The 21,379-nt window shown below is 44.9% G+C and overlaps 1 protein-coding gene, 1 long non-coding RNA gene and 8 other non-coding genes across 10 annotated transcripts in view; 2 read left to right on the top strand and 8 right to left on the bottom strand.

The window, feature by feature from the left end:
• The window catches only part of LOC119431931 (titin-like), a 59,060-nt gene extending 58,876 nt beyond the window's left edge, over positions 1–184 (top strand). The window contains exon 14 of the mRNA XM_049658110.1: positions 134–184. Coding sequence (XP_049514067.1) covers positions 134–184 — 51 coding nt within the window. The remainder of the gene's footprint in view (positions 1–133) is intronic.
• A 1,860-nt stretch (positions 185–2,044) lies between these two features.
• Trnas-aga (transfer RNA serine (anticodon AGA)) lies at positions 2,045–2,126 on the bottom strand. The gene has a single exon. It is a non-coding gene; the product is annotated as a tRNA-Ser (tRNA).
• Positions 2,127–6,077: 3,951 nt separating this feature from the next.
• Positions 6,078–6,159, bottom strand: Trnas-cga (transfer RNA serine (anticodon CGA)). The gene has a single exon. It is a non-coding gene; the product is annotated as a tRNA-Ser (tRNA).
• A 452-nt stretch (positions 6,160–6,611) lies between these two features.
• On the bottom strand, positions 6,612–6,693 carry Trnas-cga (transfer RNA serine (anticodon CGA)). Its single transcript has one exon. It is a non-coding gene; the product is annotated as a tRNA-Ser (tRNA).
• Positions 6,694–8,487: 1,794 nt separating this feature from the next.
• On the bottom strand, positions 8,488–8,569 carry Trnas-uga (transfer RNA serine (anticodon UGA)). The gene has a single exon. It is a non-coding gene; the product is annotated as a tRNA-Ser (tRNA).
• Positions 8,570–11,045: 2,476 nt separating this feature from the next.
• Trnas-uga (transfer RNA serine (anticodon UGA)) lies at positions 11,046–11,127 on the bottom strand. Its single transcript has one exon. It is a non-coding gene; the product is annotated as a tRNA-Ser (tRNA).
• A 1,686-nt stretch (positions 11,128–12,813) lies between these two features.
• Positions 12,814–12,895, bottom strand: Trnas-cga (transfer RNA serine (anticodon CGA)). The gene has a single exon. It is a non-coding gene; the product is annotated as a tRNA-Ser (tRNA).
• Positions 12,896–15,508: 2,613 nt separating this feature from the next.
• On the bottom strand, positions 15,509–15,590 carry Trnas-uga (transfer RNA serine (anticodon UGA)). The gene has a single exon. It is a non-coding gene; the product is annotated as a tRNA-Ser (tRNA).
• A 1,401-nt stretch (positions 15,591–16,991) lies between these two features.
• Positions 16,992–17,073, bottom strand: Trnas-aga (transfer RNA serine (anticodon AGA)). Its single transcript has one exon. It is a non-coding gene; the product is annotated as a tRNA-Ser (tRNA).
• Positions 17,074–17,967: 894 nt separating this feature from the next.
• Positions 17,968–21,379, top strand: part of LOC125940630 (uncharacterized) — a 48,620-nt gene continuing 45,208 nt past the window's right edge. The window contains exon 1 of the long non-coding RNA XR_007463828.1: positions 17,968–18,160. This is a non-coding gene — a long non-coding RNA (uncharacterized LOC125940630). The remainder of the gene's footprint in view (positions 18,161–21,379) is intronic.

Below are 21,379 nucleotides of genomic sequence, written 5' to 3' on the forward strand. Positions count from 1 at the left end.
TGCTTTCCTCCTTGACCGGGCGTTTTCATTCATCAACTGCGCGATCCTGGGATCGTGCGCCCGCTCGCTCACCTGTGCGGCGGCATGTTTCGTCTGGCCCGTCGGCTTCGTCTGTTTCACTTTGTCGGCCCAGGTGGAACCACCTGGGATGCGCGCCTTAGACTTGGAGCGGCCCCTAGACTGAGAGCGCCCTCCTTGCACGGAGCGCCCCCGCGAGCGGGAGCGCCCTCTGGAGCGGGAGCGCCCCCTCGAAGAACTCCTCTTCCTTAGCGCTGACGTCAGTGCTGGCTCTCCTCGTATGCCGCGTTGGCGCCCTTCTTGGCGGCGGCAGTTTTCTTCCGCCGGCGTCTTCGGCGTCTCTGCCTAACGACATATGGCGTTTGGAAGCGATGCTCGCACTTACGGTCAGCCGTTGGGTGAGGGCCCCCGCATATGCCGCATCTCGCCTCACACTGATGGTCTTCGGTGGGGGACGCTGCTCCGCATCCCCTGCACTTCTTCACACTTGGGGTCGGACATACATCGGCCCTGTGGCCCAGTTCCCCACAACCGTAGCACACATCCACTTGCCTTTTGTATAGAGCGCAGGGCAGCATGCCCGCGCCGCACATGACAAAGTTCGGCACCCTCAGTCCGTCGAATAGGACGATAACCGTGGTGGTGGTCTTGATGCGACGCACCTCCAATGCGGTGGGGTTCCGGTGGTTTACAATCATTGAGTAGAGCTGAGCGTCGTTGAACTCGGCGTCGACTCCCCTCACAACACCCTTGCACGTATTGTCCGAGGCGGCCATGTACGCGGCCACCTCAAAGACCCCTTCGCGCAGGCGGATCTGTTGAACTATCGCGTAAGCACGCGCATTCCTTTCTTCTGGTGTTGAGACAACGTAGATGTTTTGCACGTTGTTAGGGCAGACGATGTCTTCGCCTACCTCTTCGGGGGAAAGCGCCGCCGCCATAGCCAGCGCTTGTGCCACCCTAATAGTGCTGATCTTTTTCACGTCGAGGCCACCCCGTGGCCTAACGATGACTCGAATATGGTCCCGAGGCAGGTTCGGGAGCCTTGAGGCGGCGGCCAGCTTCTTCAGCGCGTTCCGCGGGGCTGCCCTGCGGCGGCCGCCCCTGCTGCCTCCCTGCTTTACCGGGCTCGGCGTCGACTTGGGAGCCTCTTGCCTTGCCTTCTTATTCTTGCCCGTTGCCGTGGTCCAGCCGGGGCACCTTGCTTCTTCGGGGGTGATTTCTACCCCCTCCACCATCTCGACTTCGGGCATGATGCCCCACCACCACCGAGTTAGGCCGAGGCCTAGCCCGTTCTCGTCACCGGTGTTAGCCCGTTAGGGTTAGCTCCGCACGGCGTCGCGAAAAGTTCGAAGTCGTATAATAGTTCCAAAAAAGCACCTACCGAAATAAATCCGGTATCGGCTTGATCACCGCAACAAACTGCGTTGAATGGTGCACAATAATCAAGGGTTTTCGCGGACTTTACCACCGAAAACATTTGAGGAAACGGGAGCCGATGTTTGCGCGTCCGCACTTCCCGGCGGACTAGTCCGCCTCCCACACGACTAGAGTTAATAATAAATAGAGTTAATAATAGCATTAATAAAGGCAGCCCTATCAGAGCAAGTTGCGAGCTAAAAGAGTTCTTGATGGTTAGTATGAGGATCGCTGGGAACTAAAGGGATCGCAACCGAATGGTCACTGCTGGTAAATAACCCACCGTTAAAACTGCAGTCCAACAAAGTTGTAGATTGTAATTCCTTACCTGCTCATACAACGTAGTCGTCGAACGCAGTTGGGAAACACACGACTAGAGTTATTAGAGCCTTTTAGATCAGGGGGAGGCAAGCGTTGGGGCCCCTTAGCCAACGCTTGCGTTCCCATAATCTAGGGGGTTCGCGCATGCGCAATATTGTGGCCCCAAGCGCTAGGGGGCCCAACGCTTGCGTCTCCCTAATCCAAACCTCTCTATTGTGCCAATAAACAGTCCTTGGCGTCTCACATAAAAGTAACATGAATTATAAAGGGGGAAAAAAAAAAGTTACGCAGTCGACAGGATTCGAACCTGTGCGGGGAGACCCCAATGGATTTCTAGTCCATCGCCTTAACCACTCGGCCACGACTGCAAGTACAAGATGCGATGACATAGAACTCGAGCCAAGCATTATTTCAAGAGCTTTAGCAAACGTGAAAACACAATCGTTCGCATGTCAAGTAGGATGCTCCGATAGCACGCTGGCTTTTCATTCGTGGTATATTTTAACTGCGCTAACCCACACGGACAAGGACGAGGCAGACAAGACGTGCGCAGACTCGCAACTGAATGTTTAATTGGTGAAAATGACATATATACAGAGAAAAATGAATACATCTGATTGGCGATCCAACAATGGATATGTTGACGTCACACAGTAGCATCTAAAAACGCCATCTCGCAATCAGCTAGTGACACCGAAGGTTCGCTTACACTCTACTTCACTTACTCTACTTCAGGGTTTATCGTTGTTTGAATCAAAATGATTTTTTTTTTCGTTTCTCTTTATCACAGCGACGAAACTGTGCTAAGGTCAAGGTAGCTGCGCTCGCATCCGGATGAAAGTCTGCCGATAGGCGACATTTACTTCAAGAAATGTGCGGCAATCGCGCATTTAAATATACAGTGTGAACTGTTTGAAAAGCAAAATTGACTTTTTTTTTCTTCTCAGTCACGCGTGTCTCAGTAATGGATCTTTTCACGGTGAGAAAGTTTCATTGGTCACTTTTCGGCATTTTTATACACCTCTCTGCTCAGTTTTCCAGATAAAATAACACATCCCGTAGATGTCCCGGAATGATCCGAACGTCCAAGATTTTTATGGCACGTACTGAGGACGTCCTCAACACCATGCCCAGGATTAATTTTCAACACAACATCTATCTGCTCGACTTGTGGCGAACCTAACTTGACATATATCCGAGCAACATCCTCAGCTGAATATTCTCAAGACATTGTGTCCAGGTGTGTTCATTTGGGAGCTTCATGCCTGTGCGAACGAAATTGAGCACATGTATAACCGCAAACGAAATGACACACGGCAAAAATCTTCTTTTAAACATTATTATTATTATTATTATTATTATTATTATTATTATTATTATTATTATTATTATTATTATTATTATTATTATTATTATTATTATTATTATTATTATTATATCAATTTATATTTCAAAACTCTTTGACTACTTTCACTTTCCCTCACATGTGGGAAACTACTCGTGTTTTACGGGTCAGTACTAGGACCACTCCTTTGTTTAATTTTAGTTAATGACGCTCTTCCTGCTATCCTGAACTCTTCTTTCCTTCTATATGCCGATGACTGTCGCACCCTGCAGTCTGACCTGTTTTCTTTTTCTGAATGGTGCAAGGATAATAGCCTTACCTTGAATGCTGCTACGAAGACCAAAGTAATGACTTTCACACGCGAAACAGCAAGTGTTTATTTTTCTTATTCTGTAGATTCTGTACCGTTGAGTAAGGTGTGCGAGATCAATGATCTCGGTGTACTTTTTGATGCAACCTTACACTTTTCGGCTCACACTAAGCGTGTTGCAATGCGGGGTACGCGCTCTCTTGGCTCTGCAGACTATCAAGGGAATCCAAGTCTCCTACACCATTCCACAAGTTGTACACAACAATCTGTCTTCCTCAACTCGAATATGCGTCGATCGTCTGGAATGGCTCTTCCAGATCCAACAGTGACATTATAGATCGGGTCCAGAAAAAGTTTCTAAGCACACATAATCGCCACTTTGCAAACCTGGACATTGGACCTTGTACTAGCACGGTTGGATTGCTATCACTGCCCTTACTTCGCTACTCGCGTAATCGCGCTGACCTTCTGTTTCTCTTCAAACTCCTTCACGATATCCTGCTCTGTTCCGAACTCCTCGGCTGTATCATGTTTCGTATTCCGCGCAACATCACCAGAGAACACAGATCTTTCCACGCTCCTGCCTGTCATCACCAACACTCAACCGTCCACAGAATACAGAGTTTTTATAACGCTTATTTTCGTTATTTTGATATCTTTCATAATTCGCTGTCATCGTTCTTTTCCGAGCTTTGCCTTGTTGTGTTATAGTTTCATGCAGTGTTAAAGTTCTGCTCCTTTTTCTTTTGTATTTACTTTGCGCTCTGTTGTAGGTACTCTCTCCTTTTCACAATTGTTCTCTTCATTCATTCATTTTTTTAATGATATTCCCCTGCAGTGTTCTTGCTTTTTGGTTTTTAATGTATATGCGTGCGCCAGCACTCAGACCTTAGGGTTGTTCCTGGGTTAGTTAAATAAGCATGATTGATTGACTGATTTATTTATCATTTGTTGATGTTGGTTAATTTCGTCATGTTAATACTGCGCCTGCGCAAAAGTAATGGAGCTGCCTTCGCGCATGCGCATTAAGCTCCAACAACAAGAAGAAAAAATGGCCGGATATGGTCGAACGCAGACACTCGTCATCGTTATTAACGCTTTACAAAGTACAGTTTCAGGAAGCTCGTCCCCTAACCGCCAATATTCTCATCCACCGACATTCACGACAGTAGAGTTTGCGCAACATTCCTTTCGTTGAGGAAGAATAGTAAGCAGGGTGAATTGGTACAGCTGTTCCCCGATGCAGGACTGACATGGCACGAACCTCGTAGTATATTTTTTTCTTTCTTTCGCTCCATGTCAATTTAGCGCTACACCCCTGCAAGCATGAATTCCGTTCGGGTTCACTGATGTACTGGCAGCACTGCAGCTAACTCGCTCTGACGTCACGCTCTGCAGACGCCTTCAGAGAGAAATATCGGTGGACTCACCACGCTCTGAACTGGACTGTGGCAATCATTCTGCATGTATAACACACAAATAGGCTTCTTACAGCAGCAGGTTCACGACGCTCACACACGCGTGACTGTTGCCAGTCAAGAAGCTGGCGTCTCCGGCGCCATGAACAAGTCTACATAGACCGCCTTATCAACTTTAGCGTGCCGGGTGCCATACTTATGTGAGCCTGTGCCTTCCACCACGTTCAGAGCACGCGCACATCGACCCTCTTAACACCGTAACGCCAGCAGATTCGAACCTCGTTATAATGAAGCCACCTCCAACACAAAATTAACTTCGTTATATATTATATCCGATATTCGTTATAAGCGTGCACGCTGGCGTTATAAGCGTGCACGTTTCTCTCCCATATATTGGGCCAATATATGGGGGAGAAACGATAGCGTGATGCCCCCGACGGGCCAGCAAGGGGTGTCCTGTGATTTTGATAACCCGTCGGCGGCTGGATTCGTGCCGATTCATGACAGGCGCAGTGCTAAATTTCAAACACGTGTTCGTGCGTTCTGCGTGATCGCAGGGTAACGGCACTTTTGACTTTTCCGACTGCAGCGGACCAGCCAAGATAAGCAGCTAGCCAAGACGTTCACGCGCACCCAGGATGCGCCATTACAACTTGTTTCTGCTGGTTGAATAAATGTTTTCTACCAGAATGTGAACTATCATCCAATAGGATCTCGTATTCTCAGTTTCGATGTAGCAGCTTATAATAATATAAGTTTAGCGAGCGTGGTACTAAGTCTCAGAGTTATTTCGTTATACCCGATAATTTGGTATATCCGCGTTCGGTATGTCGAGGTTCGACTGCAGCCCTCGCTTATTTGCCGGTGTTATTCTTGCGCAGTCGGTTTGCCCTCAAACGTTCTCACTTTTGAGCGGAATGCTGAGAATATACAACGCTATTGCAGACATGTCCCGGGGAATGCGGTAGAATGCGCTTCGTCAACCCCGGTGCTGTTGAAGAATCTGGCTACCCTCACTTGCCTCTCTTGTCATCTCAAGAGTTACTCTACATTGTCATTGATTTATTATAAATAACTGCGGACATGTGAATAATTGCGAATTTGCGGCAGTGGTGACGCGTAGTGATTGACACTCGCCGTGAAGTATCGCTCTATTGCGGAACCGTATACAACATATACCCTAACATAATGTCGCTTGAGGCAGCTTGAAAAAGGAAAATAATAAAAAAAGATGCAAAAAAGTTACCGCAGCCGACAGGATTCGAACCTGTGCGGGGAAACCCCAATGGATTTCGAGTCCATCGCCTTAACCACTCGGCCACGACTGCTATACATTATGCTGACCATGCAGTGGCCACAATATATTTTTATATTTTGTTCTTTCGTGGCATTTACTTCAGACGCAATATACGCGTGTGGGAAACATAAACAGATTCATTTGTCACGCATATCGCACGGGCATGTGTTTGATAACATAGCGTGACACGTGACAGGTGCAGCACCCTTGCAGGTGACCCTTGGAGGCATGACACTCGCGTTGTTCTCGAATAGAATAGACCTGGTCATTATTTTTTCTCCCGCTATCAGCGTGCACGCTTATAACGAATATTGTATATAGCGAAGTTGATCTTCGCTATATACAATAGGTGACGTGTAGTGATCGACACTAGCCGTGAAATATCGCTCTGTTGCGGAACCGTTTACAACATATACCCTAACATAATGTCGCTTGAGGCAGTTTGAAAAGGAAAATAATAAAAAAAGATGCAAAAAAAGTTACCGCAGCCGACAGGATTCGAACCTGTGCGGGGAAACCCCAATGGATTTCGAGTCCATCGCCTTAACCACTCGGCCACGACTGCTAGACATTTCGGGCCGTGCAGTGGCAACACTAAATTTGCACATTTTCGGGACATTTATTTCAGACACAATTTAGAAACATAAACAGATTAATTTATCACGCAGATCGCACGAGCATGTGCTTGATAACATAGTGTTGCTGCAGCTGTCACGTATCAGGACGCAGTCAGCCGCCGACGGGTTATCAAAAGCGCATGCAAGTGACCCTTGGAGGGATCACTAGCTCTTGCGTTTTTCTCTCATAGAACGGACCTGGTCATTATTTTTTCTCCCGATATCAGCGTGCACGTTTATTACGAATAGCGTATATAGCGAAGTTGTTCTTCGGTTAGATGTGAGGTGAATTAATTAACACTAAATTGGCGCTTACCTCACAATGAGTGACATTCTATAAACACGATCAACAATAGGTGCTGATAACGTTCGCATATTACTGCTAGCTGTAATGCGGGGATAATAAAAAAATCGGAATGCGGCACATGGTTTTCAGAGCGTTCTTCTTTTTTTCCTTTGTTTGCGCCTTCAACACGCATGCAGTTGAGTCCACTTCTTCCTGAACGCTAAAATAAAAAAAAATTAATAAAAAATAGATTTGTCAATAGGGCAGACTGAAGGAAGAACGACTGTCTTATCCACTCGGATTAATAGCGCTTTTCTTTTCTTTTCGTGGACGATAGGAATCATGTAGCTTTGCGAACGCATGATAGAAAGAATTTTATATAAAGCTACAACAAGAAATATCACGTCTTGTAAGTAAGCTGGAATTGAAGAGGTTAAATGTATGGCGTAGGGAACGAGAAACATTACTGATAAGACTGGCCGATAGCTATAGGCCTGGAATGCTAAGCAGTCAGAGGGATATTTACCCTGAAGCACTTTCTTCTATCCAGGTACTCTGTGATCGAGGGAGTGGAGGTAGTGTGGGTCGAAGAGAATGAAGGAGGTAGTAGGACAAGTGACGATAAGGGCAGATGGAAGGAGTCGAGGACGTTAATGGAAGCGTGTGGCAATTCGTGTTATTATTTTTTTTTTAGTTCAGCAAAATGTTTGGGCCTTGATGTCTACACAATATCCGAGACCACACACATCGTCAAGCGTTATGGTACACGTTCGCTCGTCACGCATACGTGTGATATGCGCTTATTGCTTGCCGCGCCGCGGGCCGCTTTCAGCGTGAGCAGACTTCGTAAGGAGAGAACCATAAGAGGGAGCATTGCGTAGCACAGTTGAGGCCAAGCGCATCGGTGATCGTCACGTGATCGTCACGTCAGAGCGCACGATAGGTTTTAGTTTTAAAGTTGAAGTTGAATTGATTTTCATCAGCAGTATACATATAAAAAAAGATCAGGATCGAAAAAGAAAAACAGAGCTTCGAATACAAAAATATGCTGGTAGTATACGGAACACGCAATGCGGAAAACTATCCATCGGGAAAAAAAAAGGAAGAAAAGCAGGGAGGAGATTGATACGACCGGATCCATTACAGTCATTTACAGCGGTACAGGGTAGATTTGGAGTGTGTGTATATATATATAAACATGTATATCATACCTCATTAAATTAAGCAGGCTAGGTGATTAAGTGTCACCGTGCCATTAAGGTGGGTTCTAGCCACCCTAGCCCCGTTTCAAAGCGGATGCCATTAAATCATCATCATCTTCATCACCAATAAGCAACGCACAGGCGCATTTGGCCTAATTAAGTTACCGATTGTGAACTTGCTGCATGAAGGCACAATCTCCGGCATCTGACAAGAAAACCGAAAAATGCGCAAAAAGAAAATAAAATGTAAATTGCGCAGCCGGCAGGATTCGAACCTGCGCGGGGAGACCCCAATGGATTTCAAGTCCATCGCCTTAACCACTCGGCCACGACTGCACGGAGGAGCTACGCGGAAGGCAGAGTATTGGCTGGCTTGCTTCGGCATGCGCAGTTTGCACAAAAGGTTCAATGTCTCGAGATTTCATTGTTTGTAACACAATGAGATTTTTCCATTTTCTTCACGACGGCTGCGCGATGTGCGGTCAATGGCCACAAAAGCACACTCACACACTAATCCTCTTGACCCATGGACGTTGCACACTTGTTCTCAAAATATTGCCTAATTTCAAAGCGAAATAATTCTCGTTACGATCATAATCAATTTGTAACATATATTTTATTTCCACGTGCTTTGGGTAAATGTTCGTGACGTCCGTTCGAGGATGTTGCTCAAGAGAATACGACCATTGAGTTGTATGCCTACGGTTTTAAGGCACATCCAGTTTGTGAGTGCAGAAAAAATGGTTCCTGACTTTGTAGAATAACGTATCAGAAATTCACTGATTCCACAGACAATTATTAAATATAAATTGTACTAGCGCAAAAGCACGTATACGGGGCGAGTGCCGTTAACTCGAGATGCCACGTGCTTAAAAGTCGACAATTTGCCTTTCAGATATTACGCACACATACCAGTAAGAAAAAGAAAGTATGATAAGCCCCATATTCAATAATCTTATATGAACATATATAGTTCATACAGTACATGCCCTGTTCTTACATCGGAACATACGGGTTTTTATGTAGGACCCCAATGTGTCCATATCGAATGAATAAATATGAGGCTGATGGTTATTTTAATAGGCGCAAGCACGTGCACATCTAACCTCAATGGCGACGTAGTCTCAAGCAAGCTATATATGACTAAATCACTCATCTTGAAGCATTGAATTTATGATTAGAAAGCATGATACGCTTTGTTCCAACGTTCCAGTTTATTTGAAATCGCTACTTCACTTTTTTTTTTTTCATGACCATGATTTATTTGTTTGATAAAGTCACGATCTGCAAACATATAGGCTACACACGACGTTAAAAAAAGTTTGATGTGAGAAAAGCCAACTTAAACGCTCACTTACGGGCATTCCGGTTTCACGCGACACAATATAATTTAACAATATAGTGAAATTCTGTAGAAGCATGGAAGGCCCGTTTCTGCCGCCTCCAGTTTTTCAGTGCGAAACTTTTAAATCGTCACTATAAACTGATATATGCAGTCTTAAATATAGTCCTACCAGAACAAGTCGCGAGCTAAAAGAGTTATTGATGGTTAGGATACGACCGCCTGAAACTGAAGGCATCACAACCGAGTGTTCAGTGTCGTAAATAACCCACCACTAAAATCGGAGTCCAACAAAGTTGTACATTGTAATTTCACACCTGCCCATAAAATGAAGTCATCGAACGCAATTGGGACCCACACGATTATTGTTGTGAGAATAAACAGTCCTTGGCGTCTCACATAAAAGTAACCTAAATTCGAAGAATAAAATAAAAATAAAAAGAAGGGAAAAGATATTTTTCCTTCCTCCATGCGAGCAGCTGCCGGCCGAGCGCGCATCAAATAAAAGCTACCGGTAACCAAACGTCTAGACAAATCTCGATTCTGCGTGATATCGACGCAAGAGGTCACGTGCTGGGTCACCATTGCTGGCTACACGGAGCGTTCGCTTGCCAAGGCTGGCTGCGTGACGTAATTCTGCCTCCCACATTTTTTGCTTCCTCCGAGCGGCAGAACCACGGCAGGGCAGCCGAACAAGTGCGCACCGGTTAAAAACTACCGGAAACCAAGCATTGTGCCGAGTCTGAAAGGTCACGTGTTTCGCCGAGAGGGGGAGGAAAAAAAAAAAAAAAACTTACACGACGGCTACGCGAATTCTTAAGCGTTATCTGTGGTGAGATAAAACAATACTGTGCAGGCAAGTTCGGTTTTGGCGACTTTATCTGCTTTAATGCAGTGATGACGGTCTTGCGGCCGCCAAGTGAGCAGTGACGTAGGCTATGAACGTGCTGTATTAAATCTATTCCCTTCCTCCGTGGTTGCGATGCTCTTGACGGCGCCGCGAAGACAGCGGGCGGAGCACACGCCGACAATTTGTCGCCTGCGATACGACCGACCAGCCTTGGGTTTAAAGTGGACGGAAGCATCAACCGGTGAGCAGTCGAGATAAGCCACAGACGCTTGGAGTATTGGTGGGGGAAAAGCAGGGAAGAGATTGATACGACCGGATCCGATACAGTCATAGATAGCGGCACAAGGTAGGTTTCGAGTATACAGAAAAAAAAAGAAAAGATAACGAAAAATAACATGTATAGCATACCTCATTAAACCAATCAGGTTAGGTGATTATTTGTCACCGCCCCGTTTCAATGTGCATGTTATTCAATCCTCATCATCATCACCAAAAAGCAACGCACAGGCGCATTTGGCCTCATTCAGTCACCGATTGTGAACTTACTGCACGAAGGCACAATCTCCGGCGTCTGACAAGAAAATCGAAAATACGCAAGAATGAAAAAAAAATTCAAATTGCGCAGCCGGCAGGATTCGAACCTGCGCGGGGAGACCCCAATGGATTTCAAGTCCATCGCCTTAACCACTCGGGCACGACTGCACAGAGAACTTACGCGGAAGGCAGAGCGTTGGTCGGCTTGCTTCGGCAAGCGCAGTTTGCACAACAGGTGGAATGTCTCGAGATGTCATTGTTTGTTGCACAATGACATTTTTCCATTTTCTTCACGACGGCTGCGCGACTGCGGTCAATGGCCACAAAAGCACACTCACACACTAAGCCTCTCGAGCTACGGACGTTGCACACTTGTCCCTCAAAGTTTACCTAATTTCAAAGCGCAATAATTGTTGTTACGATCGTAACATATATTTTATTTCCACGTGCTTTGGGTAAATGGTCGTGACGTCCGTTGGAGGAGGTTGTTCAAGAGAATACGAACATTAAGTTGTCATAAGAAAAATATGCCTACGGGTTTGTAATTCGATGTGCCGATGTGTACAATATAGTATCAGAAGTTCACTGATTCCACAGGGAATTATTAAGTATAAATGGTTCTAGCTCCCAAGCACGTATAAGGGGCGAGTACCGTTAACTTCAGATGCCACGTGCTTAAAAGTCGACAATTTCCCTTTCAAATATTACGCACACATACCGGTAAGAAAGAAAAAAAAGTGCCATAAGCCCCATATTCAAAATCCTATATGAACATATGGAGATCATACAGTACATGCCCTATTGTTACATGGGAACATACAGGTTTTTATATAGGGCCCCAATGTGTCCATATCGAATGAATAAATATGGGGCTGATGGTTATTTTGATAGGCGCAAGCACGTGCACATCCAACGTCAAAGGTGTCGTTTTTAGCCGCAGTTTTTTCGAGTCTCAAGCAAGCTATAGATACATATGACTAAATCGCTCGTCCTGAAGCAATAAATTTATGATCAGAAAGCATTATATATTTGTACGCGTTGTTCCAACCTTCCGTTTGAATTGAAATCGCTACTTTACTTTTTTTCATGGCCACGATTTATTCCTTTGAAAGGATCACGATTTGCAAAAAAAAAACAAAAAACAAAAAAAAACACAGGACATAATATTTTTTTTGTTTCTTTCTTTGCTTGCTTTCTTTTTAAGCGAGAAAAGTAAACTTAAACTGTCACTTGCGGGCTTTGAGGTTGTTCTTATTTTTCCCGATTTTCTTTTTTTCATCTGGGTTGTCACGTGGCACGATGTCGGAGTGAAATTACATATACGTATGATATGCCCGATTTTCCCGCCTTCAGTTTTTTTTTTTTTCAATGCGGCAGTTTTAAATGGTCACTATAAACGGATATATGCATTAATAAAGGCAGCCCTATCAGAGCAAGTTGCGAGCTAAAAGAGTTCTTGATGGTTAGGAGGATGATCGCGGGAAACTGAAGGGATCGCAACCGAATGGTCACTGCTGGTAAATAACCCACCGTTAAAACTGCAGTCCAACAAAGTTGTAGATTGTAATTCCTTACCTGCTCATACAACGTAGTCGTCGAACGCAGTTGGGAAACACACGACTAGAGTTATTAGAGCCTTTTAGATCAGGGGGAGGCAAGCGTTGGGGCCCCTTAGCCAACGCTTGCGTTCCCATAATCTAGGGGGTCCGCGCATGCGCAATATTGTGGCCCCAAGCGCTAGGGGGCCCAACGCTTGCGTCTCCCTAATCCAAACCTCTCTATTGTGCCAATAAACTGTCCTTGGCGTCTCACATAAAAGTAACATGAATTATAAAGGGGAAAAAAAAAAGTTACCGCAGCCGACAGGATTCGAACCTGTGCGGGGAAACCCCAATGGATTTCGAGTCCATCGCCTTAACCACTCGGCCACGACTGCTAGACATTTTCGGGCGGTGCCGTGGCAACACTAAACATTCACATTTGTTTTCTCTTTCGGGACATTTATTTCAGACACAATTTAGAAACATAAACAGATTAATTTATCACGCAGATCGCACGGGCATGTGTTTGCTAACGTAGTGTTGCTGCAGCTGTCACGTATCAGGACGCAGTTAGCCGCCCACGGGTTATCGAATGGGCATGCAAGTGACCCTTGGAGGCATCACTAGCTCTTGTGTTTTTCTCTCATAGAACGGACCTGGTCATTATTTTTTCTCCCGATATCAGCGTGCACGTTTATAACGAATAGCGTATATAGCGAAGTTGTTCTTGGGTTAGATGTGAGGTTAATAAACAGTAAATTGGCGCTTATCTCACAATGAGTGACATTCTATAAACACGATCAACAATAGGTGCTGATAACGTTCGCATATTACCGTTTGCTGTAATGAGGGGATATTAAAAAATCGGAATGCGGCACATGGTTTTCAGAGCGTTCTTCTTCTTTTTTTTTCCCTTTGTTTGCGGCTTCAACACGCATGCACTTGAGTCCACTTATTCCTGAACGCTAAAATAAAAAAAAAAATAGAATTGTGAATAGGGCAGACTGAAGGAAGAACGACTGTCTTTTATATCCACTCGGAACAATAGCGCTTTTTTTTCGTGGACGATAGGAATCATCTGCCTTTGCGAACGCATGATAAAAACAAATTTATGTAAAGCTGTAACACGAAGTATCACGTCTTGTAAGTAAGCTGAAAATGAAGAGGTTAAATGTATGGTGTAGGGGAACGAGAAACATTACTGATAAGACTTGCCGATAGCTATAGGTCCGGAATGCTAAGCAGTCAGAGAGACATTTACCCTGAAACACTTTCTTCTATCCAGGTACTCTGTGATCGGAGGGAGGGGAGGTAGTGTGGGTCGAGGAGAATGAAGGAGGTAGTAGGACAAGTGACGATAATTAAGGGCAGATGGAAGGAGTCGAGGACGTTAATGGAAGCTTGTGTCAATTCGTGTTATCATTATTTTTTTTTTAGTGCAGCAAAATGTTTGGGCCTTGATGTCTTCACAATCTCTGAGACCACACACATCGTTAAGCGTTATGGTACACGTTCGCTCGTCACGCATACGTGTGATATGCGTGTGTGCCGCGCTGTGGGCCGCTTTCAGCGTGAGCAGACTTCGTAATGACAGAACCATAAGAGGGAGCATTGCGTAGTACAGTTGAGACCAAGCGTATCGGTGATCGTCACGTCAGAGCGCAGGGTAGGTTTTAGTGTTAAAGTTGAAGTTGAATTGATTTTCATCAGCAGTATACATAAAAAAAAAGCAAAGTATAAATGCACAGTCGGGGGTCCCGAAGTAAAAACTGTCGGGGGGACCTCCTAACTGAAAAAAAAAAAAAAAAAGGGGGGGGGGGTTAGTACAATTGTGGAAACGATAGCAGGCTACATCGTATAAAGGTTGTGTTGATCACCAAAACAAAACAGAACGAAAAAGAACAGGATCGAAAAAGAAAAACAGAGCTTGGAATACAAAAATATGCTGGTAGTATACGGAACACGCAATGCGGAAAACTATAGATCGGAAAAAACAAAAACAAAAAAAAAAAAAAAGAAAAAAGAAAAGGAAGAAAAGCAGGGAGGAGATTGATACGACCGGACCGTTACAGTCATAGACAGCGGTGCAAGGAAGATTTGGAGTATATATATAAAAAAACAAAATGTCACAGTTTCGCCCTAAGGGCGAAGCAATGAATGCGATAGCAACACAGCAATGTCATACGAAGTAAGGTGAGCGGCTTTGGTAGCAACAACACGCAGAACTGTTGTCGACGCCATCGGCGTTTTGCCCGCGTTAGCTCAAAATGCGTGCGGCGTTGGTGACTGTTGCTGGAGCCTCTGATATAAATAGGCACTTGGTGCCGCAGCTAAACGTCGCCTCCCTTCCCTCCCCCTCCCCCACGGCCTCTCGCGCGTCTGAAGAAGGCGCGTTTGCTCTACATATATGGTGATTGTACAGGAGAAAAGAGACGCCTACTTCTGCAGCCCTTAAGTGAGCACGGCGCAGAACGCGCGTTTGTTCTCCGCCGTGCGTTCACTCCCCGTGAAAGACGCGCCCCTCGCGCCCTTTCACTCGCACATACAGCGTTCGGTGCTCCCTCAAGGGCTGCAGAAGATAGCGCCAACCTTTCCCTTTCCCTCAAGAACCACTTACCTACCGACGATTTCATCTCCAAATGACGTCATACGGAACCTCACGGCGACGGCGACGGCGACGCCGACGGCAGAAATCTGCTTTTGAGTGTCCATATAATTGCTATCGCAATAAAACACAAAAAAACATGTATATCATACCTCATTAAATTAAGCAGGCTAGGTGATTAAGCGTCACCATCCCGTTAGGGTCGGTTCTAGCCACCCTAGCCCCGTTTCAAAGCGGATGCCATTAAATCATCATCATCTTCATCGCCAATAAGCAACGCACAGGCGCATTTGGCCTAATTCAGTCACCGTTTGCGAACTTACTGCATAAGGCACAATCTATGGCGTCTGACAATAAAACCGAAATATACGAAAAAAAAAATAATAATAAAGTAATGAAAATGCGCAGCCGGCAGGATTCGAACCTGCGCGGGGATAACCCAATGGATTTCAAGTCCATCGCCTTAACCACTCGGCCACGACTGCACGGAGAAGTTACGCGGAAGGCAGAGCATTGGCTGGCTTGCTTCGGCATGCGCAGTTTGCTCAACAGGTTCAATGTCTGGATATTTCATTGTTTGTAACACAATGACATTTTCCCATTTTCTTCACGACGGCTGCGCGACTGCGGTCAATGGCCACAAAAGCACCCTCACACACTAATCCTCTTGACCCATGGACGTTGCACACTTGTCCCTCAAAGTTTGCCTAATTTCAAAGCGAAATAATTGTTGTTACGATCGTAATCAATTTGTAACATATATTTTATTTCCACGTGCTTTGGGTAAATGTTCGTGACGTCCGTTCGAGGATGTTGCTCAAGAGAATACGACCATTGAGTTGTATGCCTACGGTTTTAAGGCACATCCAGTTTGTGAGTGCAGAAAAAATGGTTCCTGACTTTGTAGAATAAGGTATCAGAAATTCACTGATTCCACAGGGAATTATTAAGTATAAATTGTACTAGCGCAAAAGCACGTATACGGGGCGAGTGCCGTTAACTCGAGATGCCACGTGCTTAAAAGTCGACAATTTGCCTTTCAGATATTACGCACACATACCAGTACGAAAAAGAAAGTATGATAAGCCCCATATTCAATAATCCTATATGAACATATATAGTTCATACAGTACATGCCCTGTTAACAGGGCATGTACTGTATGAACTATATTCTTACATCGGAACATACGGGTTTTTATGTAGGACCCCAATGTGTCCATATCGAATGAATAAACATGAGGCTGATGGTTATTTTAATAGGCGCAAGCACGTGCACATCTAACCTCAATGGCGACGTAGTCTCAAGCAAGCTATATATGACTAAATCACTCATCTTGAAGCATTGAATTTATGATTAGAAAGCATGATACGCTTTGTTCCAACGTTCCAGTTTATTTGAAATCGCTACTTCACTTTTTTTTTCATGACCATGATTTATTTGTTTGATAAAGTCACGATCTGCAAACATATAGGCTACACACGACGTTAAGAAAAGTTTGATGTGAGAAAAGCCAACTTAAACGCTCACTTACGGGCATTCTGGTTTCACGCGACACAATATAATTTAACAATATAGTGAAATTCTATAGAAGCATGGAAGGCCCGTTTCTGCCGCCTCCAGTTTTTCAGTGCGAAACTTTTAAATCGTCACTATAAACTGATATATGTAGTCTTAAATATAGTCCTACCAGAACAAGTCGCGAGCTAAAAGAGTTATTGATGGTTAGGATACGACCGCCTGAAGCTGAAGGCATCACAACCGAATGTTCAGTGTCGTAAATGCAGTCATCGAACGCAATTGGGACCCACACGATTATTGTTGTGAGAATAAACAGTCCTTGGCGTCTCACATAAAAGTAACCTAAATTCGAAGAAAATAAAAGTTCCGCAGTCGACAGGATTCGAACCTGTGCGGGGAGACCCCAATGGATTTCTAGTCCATCGCCTTAACCACTCGGCCACGACTGCAAGTATGACCGGCTCAAAGGAAGCGCTCGGCCCAAGCATTATCTCGATGGCTTTCGCAACCTGCTGGCAGGTAAGCACAATCGTTCGCATGTCAAGTAGGATGCTCCGATAGCGCGCTGGTTTTTCATTGTTTGCATAAAAATTTGTTTGTTCGTTTCTCTTTATCACAGCGACGAAACTGTGCTAAGGTCAAGGTAGCTGCGCTCGCATGCGGATGAAAGTCTGCCGATAGGCGGCATTTACTTCAAGAAATGTGTGGCAATTCGCGCATTTGAATATGCTATAGTCTACGTTGCTTGAAAAGCAAAATACTTTTTTTTCGTAGTAACAGAGCCATTTGGATGTTTTCACGCTGAGAAAGCTTGATTGGTCGATTATCGGTACTTTTTCGAAAGCTACCCTACTCAGTTTATTCATTCTTCCGAAGAAGTACACAAGTATCAACGCTGCGCTCAAAAAGGCGTTGCCCCTAGAATGCAGGGCAAGCGCTAGGGTCGCGTGATTCTGCAGGAAGCGCCTACATGCTGAAACCCGGCCCGCTCATCCGTATGATAATTCATCAGCACCGTTTTGACGCCTCAGGCTGTTCTCGATTACGTTTCCGTCCAAACTCTAACTGCATCAATGACAACAGCTACGACTACGCACTCGTAGCCGAAGTGTTGCTTCGGGACGTTACAGTTTTCTTGTTCTAAGATACCGATCGAAGCACTAAGTGTATGACTCAACAAATTAGGTAAACTAAAAGCAGAACTGTATTCGACCAAGTCATAATGTTATGACAAAGTCGGAACCGTTCCACTCTAAGGAAAGCGTGCTACGAGCAATGGGCAAAATACGCGATCACACTGCTTAGCCGTCTTCTGCTACGCAGTTAGCCGAGAGGCACAAGCTCGTCTAGCAACAGTGTGCGCGATAGCCGTTGGAGTTCGCGAGTGCGTTTGGATTTTCGGATGCGGAGATGGGTGACGGCGGAGAAGCTGCGTTTTATCAGTGTTTTGGTGCGTGTTTTGACAACTCTGGTGTGCGTGGTACCCTTGTTAGCCTGGATTACTTTTGTACACATACATCAGGGATATACACGAAGGTAAGCGTTGCTGTCTTTTTGCTCCGCTGTCGTGGTGTGCGAGCGGGCAGACGAAACCGTTTTTGGAAACGGTCGCGCGGATGTTGCGGAGTAGTAGAAATGGTACTACCAAATTGCGCGTGCTCCTTTGAACATATTTCAACGATTGCAAGCTGCGGTGAGCCACTTGCTGAACGTGAAGTATTTTCCTTGGCCGTTAACGTCGTGGCCAGCGAAGAACTGCGGTGCGGATACTTTACGATTCCGTTGAAACTCTTCCTTCAGCTCGGGTGAGTGGCGGGAGTTTCAAATGCCTCTCATTCTTCGTTGATCGGTTGGCTGTTGTGTTCGGGTCGTGCAGCACGGTCGCAATAATGTTTGCGACAGCCAGCTAGCACACGTGTGAATCATCGAAAATAGTTAGCGGCAAGCAGTGCATGTGCCGGTTTTATCCCGTTGCCTCCGTAGTCCTGTTTTAGCGTACATTCTGTGGCTTTGTTTTTTCAGCGCATTTATTGCGTCTCTTGCGCTGAGTGAATATTTGTTGCTACTTGAGAAACTTGTAGAGCTGCGGCAACCGATGATATACGGCCTCGCTTTGCTGGTTGTATCCATGAATGCTGCCATTGAATGACGCGTTTTCTATTTATCAAAATTAAAATTAGTTCCAAAAGTGTACAAAGTTGGGTTTGTTGGTTATTCATGACTGTGGGTACAGCGCGAAGTAGACAGCGCGTATGTGTTTACTTCCGTCCGTCCTGTCATGAAATGTCACAGTCATAAAATGAGACCTTATTACCCTAGAGTGGCGAGAAATGGTGACAGGTACACCTTTCTTGCGTAGGCATACGGAGTTCATAAGAAAAAAAATAAACTGAGTACGAAAAGGCCCAGCTAACCTGACTGGGGGATATGAGAAAAAAATTTAGCAGTACGGTTAAAGTAAGCGAAAAGCTTAAAGCATGGTTCGCCGCTGTTGCGAGTGTGTTAAACAATGTGCATTGCTAATGGCACTGGGACAGCTTTATAGGTAGTATATAGCTGTCCTTTAAACAAAATATATTGAAACGCGTTCATGGCTTTTTGCTGTGCTAGTTTTGGTAATTTAGGTATTATTTATGTCTCGGATTCAGCATTCTCTATGCTAAAGCTACCTCTTGAAAGTGAAATTCTGTAAAGGAGCTACCATTAAGTTTGCTTGCTTGGGCCTTTAAAGCGCAGCTCGTTACAGAAGCATTGTCAACTGGGCATGCTGGTAAGTTGTCATAATGTAAAAAAAGAGCGGTAACGGGACGGAGACCAAAGGAAAAAATGACAGTGTAACAAAGGCAAGTGATCAAATTGTCTTTTCTTTGTTCACTGCCCCTTTCTTGCTCTTTTTTTCATCCTGCAGTGCTCTAATGCTCTTGTACTTTGCTCTTACTGGCAAGCAGGAACAGGTGCAACAAATTGATACAGGGACCTCATTTCCTGCAGGAAAACACCACGGTGTTCCAAATTCCATTTTAAGAGTATTTGTTGCACGAAACGAGATGCACTGCAGAATTATCCCGATGCTCCTGCTGTTTTCTGCGAGGTCCTGTTTCCCCTATAAAATAAATATGATAGGCCATATAAGGGCCACCCAACCGAGTAGCTTGTACGAACACGTTTGATATGAATTCTCCCATGAAAGTAAGAGACTATGAGATATGGGGGTGGTTATGTAGTGTACAAGTTTTGGCGCTTACTAGATGATAGGCGCGCCATTTGCTCATGTATTTCATGCGAGTACAACTACTGAACTTTTTGGCCCGTCCTCCCTCCAACAAACTCGGACTGCAATAAATCTAGCCTTTTTCTCCATCTGACGTTGCTGTGTTGAAATCGGGAAAGATGTGGTGACGCTTTTGCAAGGACTTTACAGTCATCTGCCATATCTGACAATAGTCTTTCTGAATTATACTGGGTTGGGGTTGACTGGAATCATCAGTTGTGTGGGCTTCATCTTGGACTATAATATTAGGTATTGCTGAAGCTGTGGGTATTGCAGCTAAGGTATAAGTGGAAAAGGAGACGTGTTAGCTCACTTGACGATGAAGGACAAGCAATAGTGGCATAGGCATAAACTCTAGATAAAATAATTCCGACAGAACCCATCTCACGATGAATGTCGACGTTCATGCGATTATAGCATTGAACCAACACGGCGACACACCGTACTGTGAAATTCCTCACTTCGCTGTAAGTCAACTTTAATTTTCTGTTACCAACATCCTCTTCACTTCCCTTTAACTCGGCACTCCTCGCTCAATGCATGCTCTGGTCCCATTCTGTAGGATTGGCCAAGGACGTTAGCATATCCAGTGGCACATGCCCACGGTTGATTAGGGCAGAGTGGAGGAAACTTGCCAAGAACAGTGACCACAATATAAGGTTGGACATAACTAGCAGGAGACGATGGTACCGCTTGTAGCACATGCAGTACCGCTCTTGTTTCAAAGGAATTGTTTGTTTGCCTAATGGCTTATTCACCTTGAGCTTCGTCTAGCATATGTTGCTTGGATTCGTTTTCCTCTCGTTATGTGCATTTCTGCATGGGCAGTGCACAAAGAAAATGGGCAGTGGCCCTAAAAGCATTTAGAAGGGGGTGCACATTTGCCACATAGAGTGAGGTCTTGCATGGACCTTACAGATGCTATGGGAAGGTGTTAATTCAGAATATTTTCATATGTGAAGTTATAGAGTGCGGAATAATGAGTGCAAGTTTTGTAATCTTTCATTCCTGAAGAGGTATACATGAATGGGATGGATCTGACGAGCTAGGCGAGTTGGTAAGGCATCATTATTAGTTGGTAGACATGTTGCGTGTGCTGACCCGTAATTCCCACATGGATACATGCCTACACTGTAATAATTGTACTGATCATTATGCAATTTTTACTGATAAGCTCATAGAAGGTGTGTTTCTGTTATTGCAAGACGCTTGTCACCTATCAGAATTTCTGACCCTTGCCTGATGTTGAGTGCGTCCATCAAACTATTTCTTTTTTAATCTTGTATTATATTTTTGCCCTCTGCTTGGTCATTGGATTGCAGCGTGTTAATAAATAAATAAATTGATACATTTGAGAGGCTAATCAGCATTGCACCTTGCTAGTACAGATCTAATATGAGCTGGAAGTGGTTCTGAGATGCTGTTGAGAGTCATTTAGGAGATGCCTTGCCCGTGGTGCCAGCTAGACAAGGCCCCCTTGTGAG

This window comes from Dermacentor silvarum, chromosome 10, assembly GCF_013339745.2.
Source record: "Dermacentor silvarum isolate Dsil-2018 chromosome 10, BIME_Dsil_1.4, whole genome shotgun sequence".
Classification (NCBI taxonomy): domain Eukaryota; kingdom Metazoa; phylum Arthropoda; class Arachnida; order Ixodida; family Ixodidae; genus Dermacentor; species Dermacentor silvarum.